The sequence below is a fragment of the Narcine bancroftii genome, chromosome 10, assembly GCF_036971445.1.
Source record: "Narcine bancroftii isolate sNarBan1 chromosome 10, sNarBan1.hap1, whole genome shotgun sequence".
In the NCBI taxonomy this organism is placed as follows: Eukaryota; Metazoa; Chordata; class Chondrichthyes; order Torpediniformes; family Narcinidae; genus Narcine; species Narcine bancroftii.
Window position 1 is genome coordinate 21,695,877 of NC_091478.1, and position 20,766 is coordinate 21,716,642.

The following is a 20,766-nucleotide window of genomic DNA, read 5'->3' on the forward strand; positions in this document are numbered from 1 at the left end:
TGGCCTGAGTCACATTCACAACCCTCTGTGATTTCTTGCAGTCTTTGCCCGGCAATTTCTGTAACTTTCAGTGATGCACCCTGATATGATCCTTTCAATGGTGCACCTGCAGGCTTCTGAGGAAGTATAGGAACAGGTGCATTTTCTTGACAATAATGTCAACAATGGTGGACCAGGACAAGTCACTGAAGATATTTACCTCAAGGAACTTGAAACTATTTACTATTTCCACCTCAATGATGTTGATGCAGTCTGAGGTGCAAGCTCTGCACTCTCCTCCAGGTGTCTAGAGCCTTGATCTTGCTGACATTTAGGGAGCACCAAATGAATAGTTCCTCCATCTCTCTTCTGTACTCCACCTTGTCAAAGTTAGAAATCCTCCTCTGATGGTGGTGTAATCCACTAATATAAACAGTAGATGGAGCTAGAGCAGTGTTTGGCCATGCAGTCATGGGTGTTCAGGGACTATAGTTTTCTTTGGCTTGGCTTCGCGGACGAAGATTTATGGAGGGGGTAAAAAAGTCCACGTCAGCTGCAGGCTCGTTTGTGGCTGACCAGTCCGATGCGGGACAGGCAGACACGATTGCAGCGGTTGCAAGGGAAAATTGGTTGGTTGGGGTTGGGTGTTGGGTTTTTCCTCCTTTGCCTTTTGTCAGTGAGGTGGGCTCTGCGGTCTTCTTCAAAGGAGGCTGCTGCCCGCCAAACTGTGAGGCGCCAAGATGCACGGTTTGAGGCGTTATCAGCCCACTGGCGGTGGTCAATGTGGCAGGCACCAAGAGATTTCTTTAGGCAGTCCTTGTACCTTTTCTTTGGTGCACCTCTGTCACGGTGGCCAGTGGAGAGCTCGCCATATAATACGATCTTGGGAAGGCGATGGTCCTCCATTCTGGAGACGTGACCCATCCAGCGCAGCTGGATCTTCAGCAGCGTGGACTCGATGCTGTCGACCTCTGCCATCTCGAGTACCTCGACGTTAGGGGTGTGAGCGCTCCAATGGATGTTGAGGATGGAGCGGAGACAACGCTGGTGGAAGCGTTCTAGGAGCCGTAGGTGGTGCCGGTAGAGGACCCATGATTCGGAGCCGAACAGGAGTGTGGGTATGACAACGGCTCTGTATACGCTTAGAAAGCTTTGTGATTAAAAAAAACAATGCTGGAGAAACTCAGCAGGTCAAGTAGTGTACTTTATATAGCAAAGGGAAAGACATATAACCAAAATTTCGGGCTTGAACCCTTCATCAATGTATGAATAAACTGTAGGTTGGTTCCCAAAAAAAAACCGAGGTGGGGGGGGGGTGCCAAATTTGTTTTGTCTGCTGAGAAAGTTGAGGCCCATTACAAGTAAATGGGTTCATGAACTCATTTGCTGACCAACCCAGCCAATTTGGTCAGCATGGACTAGTTAGGCCAAAGGGCCTGTCCAATGCTGAAGCAGTCTATGACTCTAAATGCATGTATAGGGAATAAGAAGCTAAACCTTCTTTGGGTTCACTGAGTCAAGCATATTCCCTGCAATCATTCCATTCCAATGAGCTTGGTACAATAGTTATGGTATCCATCAGATCTTTTAATCAGTCTATTAGCATTTTGACTGATTAAATGAGCTTCATTTCTTTTCAGTCTTTGAATGTTAATACTGAAAACTGACCTACAGTCTGACATCCACAATCAAACTCATTTATTAGGTTCTATTCTGTTTTATAATGGAATAATGTGAAAGCTGTTATAAGGAAAGCAGATTATTTGTGAATAAAATTAGTCTTTATGGCTGTGAATTTTTTTTAATTCAGCGACATTGAGTGCATACTAAAATTCTTTCTCTTGCTCTTTTAGCTATTAATGACTAATTAAAAAATAATAATTTGATCTGAATTCGGTTATAATTGACCCCAAACACAGAAGGGAGGAAATATGGCTCCCAGTACTTTCTATTGCCTCTCTTCTTCAAAAGAAAGTATGTGTGAGTATATTGCAAGGACAAAATTGATCAGAGGCAGGATACCTTTCTATTGTATGGACTATTGGTATTCTATATGAATCAGGAATGGATCGGTAACCTTCCAGGCATTTTCAGCTGGAATTCATATTGGGCAATCTACTCACAATTGATCCAGATTTTAGATCTTGCAGTCATAGATATACAGCATGGAAAGGGGCCCTTAGACCCATCTCACCCATATTGGGCAAGGCGTCCACTTGAGTGCAATTTGTATTTCGCCCAGATCCCTCTCCTATCCATGACCCTGACCGAATGTCCTCTAAACATTGCAAGTCTATTCACTTCTACTAGCTTCCTCTGGCAGCATATACCCACCACCCTCTGTGTGAAGAAGTTGCCCCTCGGGTCCCTTTTAAATTTATTCCCCCTCACCTTTAACCAATGCCTATTCGTTTTTCAATCTATGCTTCCTCACCTTTAACCAATGGTTCTCAATTTTTTTTCCCCACAGCACCTATGGAATAGGATGTTCTGTGGTTAGTAAGGGATTACTTAAGGTGGTATGTGAGTGGGGGAAAAAAGGTTGAGAACCACTGGACTATTAGTTTAAGAATCCCCGACCATGGGACCAGATAACTTGTCTATGCCCCAATGAATTTCTAAATCTCTACAAGATCATCTCTCATTCTTATACACTCCAGGGAAAACTGTCCCAGTCTATCAGGTCTTTTCTCATATGACCATTCGACATAGGAACAGATTTAGGCCATTTGGCCCCATCAAGTCTTCTCTGCTGTTCAAATCATGGCTGATATATGTTTCCTCTCAACCAGAGTTCAAGTTCTCCAGTTCTGTCAACTTGAAGTTTTTCTGCAGTCTCTCTAGCTTAATCATTTGGGTTTTATTCCCAAATGCAATTTCCTCAAGAAATTTCAAACATTTATAAATAGAATTTTAACCACGTGTCAGGCAATTTACATTTAAGTACCTATTTTAACTGATGCTTTATTATCAATGCTCTGACTTGAGAACCCAGCAGCATTCTCTAGTTGTACTGCAAAAGCTTATTACAGACAACAAGCATGTGGCACAATTCTCATGTAACAATGTTACCAACAGCCATGCAAGTACAGACAAAAATAACAGCAGAGTACTATGATGCAAGTCTGATCCTTAGTTTAACAATTCAGTGACAAAGATCCAACTCACAACCGAGTCACAAAATCATGGCACGGAAACGAGTAGGAAATTGAGGTATTTACGATTAACACGGGAACCTGATTAGAAATGGAGACATTTCAAGTCTAACTCAGCAGGAAGTGAGTTTCATTTTTGAGCAGTTACTCAACCCACACTGGAAGAAGTAACTTTTTTAAATATAATATAGGACTGTCATATTTAATTACTTTTATCCAGAAGGTGGGCCTTTCCTGATTTTGCTGGTCTTAATAAACCATGCATTAGTAACTTGCTGGAACAGAATTATAAGTAGAGATAAGAAAGAGGAGCATCCCTTTAAGCCAGTGGTTCCCAACCTTTTACTTTCCACCCACATACCACCTTAAGCAATCCTTTATTAATCACGGAACACTTATGGGATAGGGATTACTTAAAGTGGTATATGAATGGAAAGTAAAACCACTGCTTTAAGCCTTTAAAAAAAAAATGCAGAAATGCTGGAGGAACTCAACAGGTCGTGCAGAGTCCATAGGAGGTAGTGATATATAAAGGGCCAAACGTTGGTTATATATCTTTACCTCTTATGGATGCTGAGATTCACCAGCATTTCTGTGTTTTTACTACAATCACAGCACCCGCAGACTTTTGTGTTTCAACCCCTTTGTGCCTAGTCTATTATTCAATCTCATGTATGACTTTGAACTTCATTATACTCAGTTCTTTAAAAAAAAACTATCAAACTCAGTCTTCAATAAATTCAAAAGACAGGCAGACATAACAATCTGGGGTCATTCACCAGAGAAAGATCATGTACATTTGCAGGCTTTTCTAGCAAGCCTCAAGTCCAGGTTTGGGAAAGGTCACTGAAAAGTAAATAGAAGATTATGATTGAATTCAACCACCTAAGATTTCATCCAAGAAGATATTGTGCATCTACCTTGATTCACCACCTGCTCAATCTGCATCACCATTTTCATCAAATGCTGTACTTGTATGCCTAAGTCTCTTTGTTCTGCAACACTCTCCAGATCCTGACCATTCACCATGCTTTGATCTAACCTTGTCCAAATTAAATCCCATCTCCCTTTCCCAGCTCAACAAGAACCTCTTGTAATCTTAGATAATCTTCTTTACTGACCATTATACCACTAATTTTGGTGTCATCCTCAAACTTAGTAACCAAGCTCACCACAATCAAGTCCAAGTCATTAACATAGACAACAAAACACTGCAGGCCTAGCATCAAACCCTGTTGCACAGGTCTCCAATCGGATTAACAACCCTTCAATATCACCCTCTGTCTCCTATTATCAAGCCAATTCAGTAAATTAATTGTCAGCTTATCCTTGATCAAATGCCATTTAACCTTCCAATTCCAAGCAAGACCTCATCAAAGGCATTTGCTAAAATCCACAATATTGTCTACCTCCCTGTCCTCATCAACCTTCTTGGGCACTAGATTTCTCTTAAGAGAACAAAACTGATTACCCTCCAAATAGGTCATATCTTGCCATTCTGTCAACGTCACCAAATCAAAATATTGAAATACACCACTAGCCCACAGAATATATGGAATCATGTTTGAGCTGGACAGATACCTAGAAAAAAATGTTTTGCTTTAAAAAAAAATTTAAATTTTGTATCGAAAGCAATGTTAATACCTGGGCTTCAATCAAGTTCTTGCTGTAAAGGTTCCTGTCACATCGCACAGCCTCATAAAGGTTCTGTTGTTGTTTTAGTTTACTTTCAGCTTCTGAGATTTTCTTCTTGAAATCAAAATTCTGCATCTCAAATACTTTAATATCTTCCATATATTGAAGAACCTGCAGATAAAATATTACTTGATATTTAGCAATCTAAAATTTGAATACAAGAGTCAGCAATTTTCAAATAAAATTACACCAAGTTTCAAAAGCATGTTGTTAGTTCAGAGTAGCTAATTTCACAAACACAAGTGTTAAATTATTATTTTTTCTTTTAAAAATATTTTTATTGAATTTAACATACAGAATTGACAATTGTGTAATAATTCATTGGTATACAAGTAAGCACGCACCAAAAAGGAGACATTATTTTTAAAAGTAACTTTTGAGTTTATTAAAAGTTTTCTTCCACATTTTTGCACTTAGCTCCATCATTAAGAAATTCTGTCATATTATTTGCAAGGTTTCTTTAAGCAGATGGATGCCTCCACTTACCAGTCCTCTCATGTGAATTGTAACTGATATCACAAGGCCAAAAGAGCCAGCTCAATGGAAATTTTGTGTCATGGACAAATTCTAAGATTGACCAAACCAACTGAACAGTTTTGAAGAATGAATACATCCCATCATTCCAAGCTTTGCCACTCTAAATGCCGAAAGACCATACATTATACCTGAATCTCAAAATAACTCTCCTTTAATTGTAGAATTAAGTAGGCCATTCTATCAATCACTTCCCATATCAAATGGTAATAGCAAACCAATCCATATTACATATCACAAGTGGTTTGGACATTATCTCCATGTAGTACCTTCATTTTATATGCTGCTCACTCTGAAGTAATGGATCATTCACAACATCATTTGTAGATGTTTCACACCTGAGCAAGATTAAGTAACTTCTAAATTAAAGGGTGCACAATGTTTCAGGAGTGAAAACATTACCCTCATCAGCAAAGCAAACCTGACACCATTGGAACTATCACCCAGCTTCCCACACACAACCTCCCTGCCCAAATGGCTACCCTATCATTTTTCTTCCACATATGAAATCAGTCATTTAGTAGTGGAGGTTGCCAATAGCGGTAGAATCAGAGACAATTAGAAGTCAAGAGAGATCAAAAGAAAGATGGTTTCTTAAATAAAAAAAAATAAAGCATATATTAACCCCTTATCCTTATATTTGTGATTGATGAGTAAGATCATTAACTTTTTGCATCCTAGAAATAAATGATGAGATGTCCACAGATTTCTTGAAATTTTAAACATCTATTTATTTAGGACCTTTCTTTTTCATTTCTTTTCCAGTTTGGGATCCTTTCTCATTTAATTCCCATTAATGCTGGAACATTTCATGCTGTGGTGCTAAATGATGTGCAGGAACAATGCCTGAATATCTCTCTCTCTCTCTCTCTCTCTCTCTCTCTCTCTCTCTCTCGTTGTAGGGAGGAACCTTACATTCCCCTTACCAAGTACCTCATTCAGTAAAAGTGACCAAACGACAAATCATGCATTGAGAATCAGATCTAGCTTTAAGGTTACATTGGTAATTTACTAAAATGTGTTTGCTGAGAAAATCAATTGTATGGGAATGCAGCTTTTTTTTAGAGTGACTTTGTTATGGGTGTTCCATTGGTTTTTTTTTGCCCCACTTTTTGTCTCTTATTTGGTATTGTTCTAGTTCTGAATTAAGAAATGTATTCATTTTAATCAATTCTCAAATCCATCAAGAGCGGCTCAGTATAAAAGCTTTTTTTTTAATTCCTTTTACTGTCTCATACTTAGAAACTCTTCTAATTTCTGAACTATTTCTGGTAAAAGCCATTTCTCATTAGAACCATTCCATGAGCAAAAGTCTTTTTACTTTTTCATTGAATCTACCAATTGATATAATTAATTCTGCATGCTTGGTACCTGATTTGTGACGGGGAATGGACTGCAATAAGTGACATAATTAGAGGGAAAAATACTTTAATCAAAAGACAGCTTCCAGTCTGACTCATTTCTCCCTCCAACTGCAAGTTAATGATTAATTCATCTGGTTTTGACTTCAATTGTCTTCCATCAAATATAGCCTTTTCCAAAGGGAAAGCAATATTTGCAAACTCTGTGGATTATTTTATTGTCCATTTATTTGAATAAACAGGCAATTATTTCATAACCTACATCCTCTGGCTGCAGCTTTCTTCCACCAGGTAAATCCAATTAAAGAAACACCACTTTTTACATCAAGGGTCAAGATTTGCTGTGCCAGATATTGCAAGCTTAAAGAAGAGAGAGGAAAATAATTTGAATCAAGATATTAATGTTATGCAAAGTTTTTGTATTTTTTAAAGCAACATTTAAGGGGAAAATGATGTGAGTGGTCAGTATTGAAGTGAAAGATGCCACCAGATAATGGTTTAATATGAACTTGATATTTTGCTATGCTTACTGGCAAATAATTTAACAAGCCTATTAACTTTTAAACTCAGAATTCTGTCCACTGCATTCCCTCTGACACTTTGTTGTGCCGCATAATGCTGGGATCATTTTGCATGATGTTGCTAATTAGTATCATGGTTCAAGACTGTACTCAGCATCAAAGGAAATTAAAGATAACAGGCTTTCAGGTAATGAAGGAACTGATGCATTTGGTATCTGTAGCCATCCACCAATACTCCTGAGTGTTAATCCCTGGAAAAAGTAGTGGACAGCCCATGGACATTACAGGTAAAACCCTCCCAACTATTGAGAACATCTACAGGGAACACTGCTGTCAGAGAGCAGCAGCGATCATCAAGGCTCCATACCACTTAACAAGAGGCATAAGATTTGTACCACCAGATTCAGGAACAGCTGCTACCCCTCCACCATCAGATTCTTCAACAATAAACCCAAATGGGTCTCATTTACAGACTCTTATTTTTGTACTTTATTGATTTATTTTTCTCTTTGTATTGCACAGTTGTTTACATTTCTTTATTTGTTTACATGTGTACATTGAGCACAGTTTTTTTTTGCACTATCAACAAGTGGTAATTCTGCTTCACCCACAGGATAAAGAATCTCGGAGTTGTATGTGATGTCATGTATGGACTCTGACAATAAATCTGAAATCTTCTATCAATTACACTGTTGAATGAATGGGATTTAACATCCCTTTCCCTATTTCTGTGTGTTCAATAGTATGTACTTTCATTCTTAAGGTAAACTGTAATCACATTTTTTTTTTACAGTACAGTACAACTCCAGTTATCCAAAATCAGACTATCCAAAATCCTCAGTTATGCAAAAAATGTTTGGACATGAAAATTATGTAATTTCACCTCCAGAAATTTTTGGATAAATGAGGATATCCAAAACAATCAGAAATTGCTGAACATTAAACTTTATTTCATGCTTAAAAAGCCTTCCCTTGTTTGTTGTTGTTTAAACTCTGTTACACATGATTTGCTGTTGCTACAGGGCTGTTTTTAAAAAATGATCAGTTATATGAAAATATCATTCATCCGAACTAGGCCCAGACCGAACCATTTTGGATAATTGGAGTTGTCCTGTATTTATGATTTTAATAATCTGAGATACAGACCTAGAACATAGAAAAGTACAGCACAGGTCTCTGTGCTGAACATTATGCCCAAATTAAACTGTAGTCTTGCTGCTTGCACATTATTCATATCCCTCTATTCCCTGTCCAATCGTGTGTCCATCTGGAAGCCTCTTAAATGTTACTATTGCATCTGCTCCCACCACTACTCCTGGCAACCCATTCCAGGCATTTATCACTGTAAATAAACTTGTTTTAAACCAGCCATTCTCAATCTATTTTTAGCTATGGACCTCTTAGGACTCTGCTCAAATTTTATGGGCCTCCCTTCCCCGTGAAGCAGTCAAGTTTCCATACTTCTCTCCCACCAACTATATAAAAAACAGAAAAAATATTTTTATGATTTCAGTCCATGCCCCCCCCTTTAAATGTACTGAGGCCCCTGTTGGGAATGGCCGCTTTAAACATTCCCCCCTCAACTTAAGCACGTCTGCTAGTGTGTGACATTTCAAACATGGGGATACTTTACTTTTTCAAAAGACTACAATAAAGGTGAAGATAAAAGTTCATCCTCCTGGACTTCATCAAAGTTAAAATTATGCAATGTGAACTCCAAATAGATTACTTCTCGAATGAACGTGTTCCATAACTCTTAAAAATTAAAAGAAGGGCTTTAGCTATTTGAAGTGATGAATGCAGATTCAATTATCACATCTAATAAAAATTTGGACAGGTACATGAATGGGAGAGGGATGGGGGCTAGAAACTGAGTGCAGGTCACAGGGACTAGGCAGAATAATAGTTTGGCACAAACTAGAAGGGCTGAAGGGCCTGTTTTCTGTGCTGTAATGTAATGTTCCATGTAATGTGCTTCCAGTGGTTTGGTATCTCCAAGGAAGAGGTGGTCTTTTCCACTTGGGAGCCCCATTTAAATCTCACTCGGCGATTTAAAACAAATTGGCTCACTGCAACAGGGTTGAGTTTTCTGTCAAGCCTTCCCGTATATCATAATAATTGGATCACTGCCTCTGACGGTTTCAGAAGAGAATTAGATTTAAGTTCAGGAGGATAAGTAACTTGCTTGTACAAATTATATTTTGGTAAAATTTGTGTTGGAAAATGCAAGCAACAAGTTAATAGTTGAGCTATTTTTGAATTATTTTTTTAGGAACCTTAAGTGCAACTTCTGATTCTAACAATGATATGAAACCCTGCATAACCGAAATGAGATATGGTTAAATTAACAGGAGGAACAACACCTCATATTCCAAATGGGTATCCTCCAGTTAACATCGACTTCCAGTTTCCATTATTTCCCCCACCACCATTTCTACCCTTATTTCTCCTTTTCTCTGTTTCTCTCTTTCCTTTCACCCATCTCCTTTCCTCCAGTTCTGCATTCACCAAGGCACCCCTTTCCCCAATCAATTCTCACTTTTCCTCTCCTGTCCTTTTATCCATATCCAATTCTCACCTTTCCTCTCTCCTGTGTCGCATCCATGTCCAATTATCACCTTTTGTCTGTTGATCTGTGCTCCTCTCCCAGCTCTTTCCTTCCTTCTCCCCAGCCTTTTAATTCAGGTGCCTGCCTGGTTTTTAACATACATTGAAAAAAGGCTCAAGCCTGAAATGATGGTGTGACAGATTATGTTATATTTTATATTATGTATAGATATGTTTTTGGAAGATTGATTGTGGGCTTTTTAGTTAGGTCACACACAGATACAAACACTTCAAAACAGATCTCCTTTCAAATGCTAGAGCTCTGCTCAAGCCAGACAGACTAGGCTCCAAGTACCTTCGCAGAAACTTTGAAGAATGCCTTTGAGACTTCACAAGTAGGTGTTAATTGGACATGCTGTGGAGTAATGGATTATTGTTTTGGAAAGCAACAGATGAACAGAGTCAGAAGATTGGGTCCGGTGCTGCAGTCTGTCTGAATGCAGTTTGCTGTTCTCGGAAAGTCATGTGGTTTTGCAATCAGAGGGAGTCAAACAGGCTTTTCCCTGAGAGAGAGAGAGCGAGAGGTGTAGAGCTCGTTGAAAGAACCAAAGACTTGTTGATCCAAACCAAGGCTTTTATTAGCAAAAGACAGGAGTTCTTCACAGGTGGCCGACCAGTCCGAAATGATCCGACCTGGCTAGGGACACAACCCTTTAAGCCCCAGATAGTAGGCGTGGCTTAGCTCTCAGCCAATCGCTGTAAGCACAGTCTAGATACAGTAACCATATACACTATATACATTGGTGATAGATCTGTACTATCACAAGAGGGAGCGAGAGAGAGAGAGAGAGAGAGAGAGAGAGAGTTCAGTTCTACAGTTCAGCAGTAGCAGCTGGGACTGGAACAGGACAAGTGGCTTTTGGAAGCTTGCTTGAAACCCCATTTTGAAGATGGATTATGAGTTCTAAGTTCAGCCTGTTGGGAACACTTGTGGTCTATACAAGAGGAGATGGCTGTGTGGTGTTTCACCTGAGATAAGAGAAACAGAAAAGGAGCTCTGTGGTGACCTGAAAGAAAGAGGTTATCATCTGAAAAACCCTGATGGGGAAAGTTTTTTTGGCAACACACTGAAGTGACAGATTGGAAGGAATCAGTTGTGTGTGTCCAACGAACAACAAATCTCTCTTTGAAAACCAAGAACTTTCCTGAGCAGTAGCCATTTACCCTTCAAACACCAAAGCCTGGTGAAGATTCATAAATGTTAAATTCTGTGCACAGTATAAGAAATGCCTGATACCAGTGAACTTGGAGGAGTGAGAAGAGATTGGATTATGAATCAAAGAGATTTCCTGAACATTACATACACATTACATACAAGTGCACAGAATTTGAAGGGGGTTAAGTTAATAATAATAAGTTAAATTTGATCCTGTTTTTATGTTTAAAGAAAATTAAAGGTAACTTTTGCTTAAATAACCATTTGTCTTGGTGGATTTCTACTGCTGCAGTGTTTTGGGGTCCTCTGGCCCCGTAACATTGGTTCTATATCTTTATCTCCTGCGGATGCTGTAGTTGCTCCAGCCAGTCCGTGTTTTTACCATTTCCCATCCACCGGTTTTGCCGTCTGGCTGGTAAATTGACCTATTTGTCAGTAACTCAATTAAAACAGCAGTGAATAAAATTCCTAACCTGTTGCTGCAAACATTCACATGTGAGGAAGCAAACTTTGGAAGCCTATCAAAATAGTGTTTTTTGATTAAAGCAGTATTTTTGTAACTATGTAATTTATATCACTTCATTCCCTCTCATAAATAAGGTATTAAGCAGGCTGAGTTAATTACATCATCTGGTGTTAATTTAGCTTCCTGTCTTACTCATTTTTCCCTTTGACTTCCCTTTGTAAAGTGAAGATCCAATTCACTCTCATTTTGACTTTAATATGGCTTTACATTAAAAAGAGTATTGTCCTTCTCAAATGGCGAGCAACGTTTGCAATTTCAGCTTTGCTTAAAGATGTCTAAATGTAACTCAATTATCTTTGCTTATAAAGTATCCTGCTTGACCTGCTGAGTTTCTCCAGCATTGTGTTTTTACTTCAACCACGGTGTCTGAAGACTTTCATGTTTTATTTCTAAATGGTACGAACCTCATTTGATATGAAACACTAACCTTCTGTGTGAGATCACTGGCTTCATTAATGTATCGATCCCTCTCTTTTTCCAGGTGGAAAATAATATTCCTCTGCTTCTGTGCCTCTTGGTTGTAGTTGTGAATTTCCTGATCCAGGACCTTCTTAGATTGCTCGTGAAGCTTGACCAGGTTCATTTGTTTCTCAGTAGCACTGACTGCCTTCAAAACATTCTGAGGAAAATCAAAATTAACCATTGTTATCTTATACCACATTCTTTTTGCTATATTTGAATGAGATTATTAGCATTCTGTGGACAAAAAAAACCGACATGACATAAAAATAATATAACTATTAAAAGTGAATTCACCCTTCTGAAATTTAGAGGAGTGAATCTTCCTGGAACCTAAAAATTAGTTTTAAAAAATCTCTCATATGGGTGAAATGAAAAATCAAGCAAATCAGATCATTTTAAACTGGTTGATCCATGATAGGTATCCAGGTTTATACATCCTTACAATATGTTTCCCTATTATTTTATTAAACTGGGGCGGCAAGGTTAGCGTAACGGTTAGCACAACGCTGCTACAGCCAATGACTGGGGTTCAAATATTGCACCGTCTGTAAGGAGTTTGTACATTCTCCCCTTGTCTGCGTGAGTTTTCTCTGGATACTCTGGTTTCCTCTCACTGTTCAAAACATACCAGGGGTGCAGGTGTCATCGGGCGGCATGGGCTCGTGGGCTGAAAAGGCCTATTACCTTGCTGAATGTCGAAATTTAAAATAAAAAATAAAATAAAATTTCATGACAAACTCAAAACAAAAAAAAATTGTCAGAATCTAATCCTGAAGACAAGAATGGAAATGCAATTAATTTTGAGCTCATAAAAACATCTTACATCTGTGTGCATTTTGTCAACTTGTTTCATGATAAATTCCTTTATCTATGTTTATATGGTAAAATGTTAAACTAAGATATCACACCATCACTAATTCCTCTTTACTCACAAAGGTATTGCAGCATCACTGAAGGTAGGTATAACTATAATTGCATGTCAATGAGTTTACATAGGGAGATTTCATGACCAATACTGAGACAGTTTTAGATACAGCAATGCAAAATATCATACTGAAAACCTTTCATTGGGATGCATTTTATACCAATTTTGCCATTACAGATTGAAATATCTTCAATTATAATGAAAATTATTTTTATAAACTCATCAAAATGTAATTCCTTAGAGCAGCCATTCTCAACCCTTTTTTTGGCTATGGCCCCCTTCAGACTTTGCTCCAAGTTTACGGGCCACCCCTTTCCCTATGAAGCAGTCAAGTTTAGTTGGTTTCTTCCATACTTCTCTCCAACTGACCACATAAAAAACTATGAAATGTATTTTATGATTTCAGACCTTGGACCCCCTTAAGTGTGCTATAGCCCCCAGGGAGAGCCAATATGGCCCCTGTTGAGAATGGCTGCTGTAGACTAATGCCCATGTATGTCACTAATTTGCAAACAACAGAATAAAAATATATATATAGACCTGTTCCCAGACTTCCTAATTACTTCCAGCATCACTTGGAAGGCATGAAGTGTTTTGAAGTTTTTCTACTTTGAACCGCATTTATCATGCTTGAAAAGAGTAGAGTTTTTCTCTGCCTCGACAGATTAAATTAAATTCATGGGGCCAGAAACAAGAAAACTGAATCATAAATATAGACAATGGAGGTCTCAATCAATTTCAGTAAACTCAATAACATTTCTCACAGGCAGTAAGAACCCATAAAAGTCCTATTTTAATGCAAATTGTGACCCTTGGCAGAAATGGGACAACTCTTGCAGGAACTGATCCAAAGGTCCAACCAGTGTAGAGGAGGATAATTGACTTAGGTCACCAATGCCTGCCTGCTGTTTGCCCAATATTATTACAACAAGCTGCTGACACTCTAGAACCTGCTTCAATGCTTACAACAGTGATGAATTTCTCTGTGTGTGTGTGTGTGTGTGTGTGTGTGTGTGTGTGTGTGTGTGTGTGTGTGTGTGTGTGTGTGTGTGTGTGTGTGTGTGTGTGTGTTACATTTCACTACGTTTTCACACAGTCAGTAAATTTTTTTTTTATTCACATAACAATACTTTAATGCCCGGTGGTGAGCCATACTATGGTAAGAAATATGGCCAAACTAGGCCAGAGAATAAATCTAATTAACAAACCAGGTATAGTAAAAATCCATGTTATCCAGGTTTGAAGCAACAGGCAGCCTTATTTGGGGATGGGGGGGTGGGGATGGGTTTACTGTATATATAAATTCCACAATTCTGAAAGCCAATAATAGATCTGCCACCTTCCTACCCCTCCTCACCAACTGTACTCATTGATGGCTCCTCCCAACGCTCCTAACCCTTCTAATAATCTATACTGTTGAAGTCTAATTTTGAATGTCCATTATTAACTTCTGAGTAATCCATGAAGTGACAAGCATACATATTTGTGTTAGTTATAAAAACCATTGGACGATTTCCTACATTTGTCAAATTGTAAGATCAATTATAAACCTCCATAACAAACCCCTGGAAAATGAGTACCATATTTTACCTCAATAGTCACTTCTCATTGAGGGCAGATATTGATGATGAAATTCACCATTGCCTTCAGTGTGTTACCACAACCTAGAGCCATCTCTAGACTGGTATTTGAAAATTGATGCTGTAAACCTGGTACAAAGCTCATGGTCACCAGGAGAGAATGATCCCTCCCCATCATACACTTCTGGGACATGAACTACCAACAACGGGTACTGCAAAGTACTGTTGTTTTAAAAATCCTTCAAATCCACTGGCAAAACAATTGAACCCATGTCCTTTTCAATGCCAATGTCCCCAAATTGAAAGCTGTAATTACATTTTATCAATTTCAATTGGCAAGCCACTGCTATTTGCATCTGACTCCCAGATGAACTCCATCACAGCACCAAATATCCAAGTGACAGAAGAAGTGATCCAAAGACTACTTGAAAGAGTATAATATTCCAACCAAATCATGAAAGTCTTTGTCCCATGAAAATGTTAATTGTTCTCAGTGGGGTAACAGTAATTATCTTGATTCCTTTTCTGGGAATATGTATGTTCAGGATAAACTGTGGAAGGAACATGCAATGTTCCAAACCACCTGTCAAGTACCTACTGCCACGGCAGATCCCACAGAATAGAAGTGATCATTCACCATGTATGCATCCTAAAAGGAGATCCATGCAGGGATTGATGAATGACCACTGGAGTTCAATCGTTGAACTACACCTTCCTTTTAATGGAGACCTTGTGGATTTTTTTTATATAACATTGAAGACAAAAAATATATACAAAGAATATACAAGGCCCATGTTGACTTTGTTGCAATAGTACAGACTGAGCAACTACAAGGATGATATTATTGGTGATTTCCAGCCAGGGGTGAAATATAATTTCTAAATAATACTGATCACCTCTGGAGTTCTAATTTTAAAATGATAAAAAAATAATTAGTAAGGAGGTCAAACAAAAGAAAATAGGAGGAGGAGGTGTAGTAATATATTCAGTCCTTCAAGCTTGATCTCTCATGATCGTCACTGATCATAAAATTTTGGTATCTTTGTTAGTCAAATAATTGCCTAATCTGCTGTGACAGATTATGTTGTGTTTGTATTGTGTATAGATATGTTTTTGGGAGATAAATTGGGGCAGGTTTTTTTAGTGTAGGTCACATACAAACACTTTCAAACAAATTTTATTTAAAACACTGGAGCTCTGTTCATGCAAGGCATGTTGGCACCAAGAGCTGTTGCAAAAGCTTTGGAGAGTGCCCAAGAGACTTCACTAATGGACTGTTGTTTACAAAAAGGCGACAGATGAATGAACTTTTCAAAGCCACAGACTGTCTGGAGTGGAACTTACTGTTCTAAGAGGGTCATGTGGTTTTTCAGGCAGAGAGATTCAATCAGGCTTTCTCTCTGAGAGAGAGAGAGAGAGAAAGAGAGAGAGGGAATTCAGTTCTGCAGTTTTACAGTTCAGCAGCAGAAGCTGGGACTGGAACATGACAAGTGGCTTTTGGAAGCTTGTTTGAAACCCCATTTTGAAAATGGATTATGAGTTCCAAGTTCAGCCTGTTGGGAACCCTTGTGGTCTATACAAGAGGAGATGGCTGTGTGGTGTTTCGCCTGAGATAAGGGTAACAGAAAAGGAAATCTGTGGTGACCTGAAAGAAAGAGGTTATCATCTTGAGAACCCTGAGGGGGAAAGTTTCTTCAGCAAGACACCGAAGTAGCTGATTAAAAAGGAATCAATTGTGGGTGTCCAGTGTACAACAAATCTCTCTCTGAAAACTGACAAGAACCTTCCTGAGCAGTGACCATTTACCTTTCAAGCACCAAAGCCTTATGAACTTTATACATGTTAAATTCTGTGCACAGTATAAGAAATGCCTGCAACCAGTGAACTTAGAGGAATGAGAAGTGAGATTGGACTGTGAATCAAAGAACTTTTCTGAACTTACACACATCACATACATGAGCGCTTAGAATTAGAAGGGGTTAAGTTAGGTTAGTTAAGTCAATAGTGATAAGTTAAAGTGTGAATCTGTTTTCATGTTTAAAGATAATTAAAAGCAACTTTTGTTTAAGTAACCATTTGTCTTGGTGAATATCTATTGCTGCTGGGTTTTGGGGTCCTCTGGGCTTGTAACACTGCAACAAATAAAAAATACTCTATAAATTATTTCCCAATAATTGTACAACTTTAATCCTTACCTTATTCAAAATGTCTCGTTCTCTAACCAGCTCATCAACTGCTTTCTTATCAAGCTCAATCTTCTTTTTAGTGGACTCCAGCTCTGAAATGAAAAGTGTCAGAGAAATTAGATGTGTTATAATGGTCAATTTCAAAATAAAACAAAAATTCAAAGGATTCTATATGGTTTGAAAATAATATCTATTTCAAAACAATTGTCTACATCACATCTCTATCCAATGTAGGCTTAAGATTCCAAATGAAACCTCACATTTTATTTAACAAATGAATACTCCAGTTATGATTCAGTTCCAGCTCCCTGCATTGATTTTAAATATATTTTTTTCTGAATGCATTAGATCTTAGTGCATTAGGTAAGACTGGAGAAACCTTGCAAATCAGGAAAGAAATGTGTCAGTTATCACTGACAGTATTATAAGGGAAACAAGAAAGTCCAAGTTTTTTGCAAACAACAAAATTGTGCTTCACTTCTACTTAACTCCTACCATCCTAGCTCCAACAATAGACATACAATATACACATCCAGACTTTATCTAAGCTTCAAACAAATAAGGAAATTCATCCTGTAGTTGTGATTTCATTGCTTTATTATCCATTGTGCACATATTGCACACCATTCAAGCATCTCTACCAGTAAAACCCACCACATGTATTTCTATTTTTTTGGCAGAGAAATATTTTTATGATTCACTGATATTCCTTTCCGAATCAAAGACATTTTTAAAAGTTAAGGATGTCAGAAATAGAAACGAAGGCAAGCCCATTCTGCTATTCAATGCTCATAGTGAGCCTTTATCTTCAATCATGATCCCATTCTATATCCAAATTTCTTAATTCATTTTGTCTCAAGTTCTATCTGTCTCAACATTGAACATGTTCCCTGACTAGGCAACTAAAATACTCTGTTGGAAGCAATTTCAAAGAGTCATCAACTTCTTAGTTAAAAAAATGTCTTGATTCAAATTATAATTTACTAAGTGTTGCTGAGTTTTAGATGGGAAAAAAAACAACTAGCATCTACCCTGGGATTTACATTTCATTCATCAAAATCATGTTTATTCAATCTCTGTTCATTAGACATCTCTCTCATCCCAGAAATTACTGTAGTAAATCTATATTGCACCACTTTCAAGGTAAACAGTTAGAGACCCAAATTACATGCAGCATTCTGCACGCACGCAAACAGAGAGACAGACACGCACGCACACACACACGACCGAGGTTTTCTTACTCTTGTATTACAATTCCCTCACAATAAAGGCCAATATAATATTTGCATTCCAAAATCCTTGCTGTATCAACAAGATTCAAAGTTCAGATTTATTGTCAGAATACATTCATGACATCCTTTTGTTATGGGTTATAGAATATATTATATAATAAATAAATATGTCTTTAAAAGAGATAGATTGTGGGGGGTTTAGTGTAGGTCATTTCACAAACAGACATTATCATTTCACAAATGACATCTCATTTGAAATGCAAGAGCTTTGCATAAGCAGAAACTTCATGTCCACAGTGACTACAGAAACTTTGAAGAATGCCTATGGAGACTTCACAAGAAGGTGTTAATTGGACTGATGTTGTGGAGTAAATGGACTATTGTCTTTAAAGCAACAGATGCCCAGGCAGAAACTGATTCTGGTGCCAGCAATCTGTCTGGTTGTAATTTGCTCTTCTAAGAGGGGTCATCTGGTTTTTACACAAGCAGAGAAAAAGAACAAACAGGAGTTCTACAGTGGCTTTTGGGGCTGCAGCATGGCAGCCTGGCAAGCTTATTGAAGACCCTGTTCTGAGTTCAGCACACTGAAGTGACTGGTTGGAGGGAATCAGTTGGTGTGTGTGTCCAACAAGCAACAAATCTCTTTCTGAAACAAACAAGAACCTTACTGAGCGGTAACCATTTACCTTTAAGCATCAGAGCCTGGTGAAATTCATAAATGTTAAATTCTGTGCACATTATAAGAATTGTCTGATACCGGTGAACTTGGAGGAATGAGAAGTGAGATTGGACTGTGAATCAAAGAACTTTTCTGAACACATACACATCACATACACGAGCGCTTAGAATTAAAAGGGCGTTAAGTTAGGTTAAGTTAAGTTAATAGTAAGGTTAAAGTTTAATCCTGTTTTTATGTTTAAAGAAAATTAAAAGCAACTTTTGTTTAAGTAACCATTTGTCTTGGTGAATTTCCATTGCTGCTGGGTTTTGGGGTCCTCTGGGCTCATAACACTTTTCCTGTGGGCCAGGCAGAATTTCTAATAGTGCAAAAAAAACTTTACTCAAGAAAAGATATGTATACCAAAGAGAAAATGTAACAAAAAACTGTAAACTGTTCAGTACAGAAAATTAATATTCAATAAAAAATAATGTGCAAAGTAAGAGTCCTTAAATGAGTCTCTGATGGAGTTTCTTGTTTCAGAGTCCGATGGTGGAGCGAAAGCAACTATTCCTGAACCATTGGTGTTAGTCTTGTGGCACCAATAGCTCTTTCCTGATGGTAGCACCAACTTTCCAATGTCACCTGACTACAGGAAAGATATCAATAAGATTGAAAGAGTGAAGGGAAGATTTACTAGGATGTTGCTCAGACTTCAGGACCTGAGTTGCAGGGAAAGGTTAAACAGGTTAGGACTTTATTCCCTGGAGTGTACAAGAATGAAGGGAGATTTGATAGAGGTATTTGAAACTATGAGGGGGAATAGACAGAGTAAATGTAGATAGGCTTTTTCTGCTGAGGGTAGGTGAGATACAAACCAGAGGACATGGGTTATGAGTGAAAGGGATAAAGTTTAGGGGAACCTCTTCACACGGAGAATAGTGGGGGTGTGAAATGAGTTTCCAGCTGAAGTGGTGAATCCGGGCTCAATTTTAACATTTAAGAGGAATTTGGACAGGTGTGGAGGGCTATGGACTGGGTGCAGGTCAGTGGGACTAGGCAAAAAAAAAAGTTTGACACAGTCTAGAAGGGCTGAAGAGAGCTGTTTCTGTGCTGTAATGTTCAATGATTCTAAGGTTCTAATGTCCCTTAATACACCTGTTCAAAATTTAATTTTACTCACTTACAACTAATATAAACTTACATTTTCCCATGCTCTCCAGCTACCATTTATTGCTCATTCTTAGTTTGTCTATATTTGTTTTCTGTGTCTTTATCACTTCTTCATATATCATTTTCTCATTTACCTTCCACTGTCAGCAATCCTGGTAGACCATACCTTGCTTATTTTAAATTGATCTTTTGTAAAATTTGCAAATAGCTGAGTGCCTGGTAATGATCGTCGGGGTAGTTTTGTGTAGCACAGTTAACATAGCGGTTATTGCCAAACAATTACAGCCTGAGCAACCCAGGTTCAAATCAGCCGCTGTCTGTGAGGAACTTATATATTTTCCTCATGACCTACATGGGTTTTCTCCAGATGCTCCAGTTTCCTCCCATCCTCCAAAAAGTATGGGGTTGGTAGATTCCTTGGTTGTAATTGGATGGTTCAAGTTTCATGGGCCAGAAGGACCCTCTACCATGCTGTATCATTAAGATTAAATTTAAAAATTTAAGCTTCCAACAACTTGACAATTGGCAATTGATATCTCAATCAGTTTTAAGCCATTAACTATTCTTCTCCCCATGCTAATATTTACCCCCAAAATCGTAAACCCTTACTTTACAAGAACCTTTTATGTGGCATCTTATTGACTGACTTTTGAAATTCAGCTATGTCAATTCCCCTTATTCACCCTCTTTAAAAATATTGAATGTGCCTATCTAACTATTTCCCATTCATGAAACCAATTAGGATTTCCTATGTACAGTACCACCACATCCTTTACAAAAGAATCTAAATTTCCCAATGACTGATATCAGCTTTTTGCTCTACTTATTCCTGCTTTCCTTTCAAGTTTAAATTTATTTTCACGAAACACCAGTACAGTAAAAAGCATTCCTCCAAAAAATGACTAACATTATGTTTAACATTCATACACAATCACAATGTATCAGATTCACAAAGAAAAGGAGGCCCAATTAGCACCAAGCAAGGGAAGCATGATTGCATTGTTATGGGGGTTATT

The 20,766-nt window shown here is 38.0% G+C and overlaps 1 protein-coding gene across 5 annotated transcripts in view; it reads right to left on the reverse strand.

Annotated features, from left to right (window-relative positions):
- cfap58 (cilia and flagella associated protein 58) overlaps positions 1-20,766 on the reverse strand; it is a 189,611-nt gene that overhangs the window by 135,676 nt on the left and 33,169 nt on the right. For all 5 annotated transcript variants that reach the window (XM_069900099.1, XM_069900096.1, XM_069900097.1 and 2 more), the window contains exons 8-10: positions 16,697-16,779; positions 11,962-12,153; positions 4,779-4,940 (exon numbers count right to left, since the gene is read on the reverse strand). In XM_069900099.1, the coding sequence (XP_069756200.1) occupies positions 4,779-4,940; positions 11,962-12,153; positions 16,697-16,779 (437 nt within the window). The remainder of the gene's footprint in view (positions 1-4,778; positions 4,941-11,961; positions 12,154-16,696; positions 16,780-20,766) is intronic.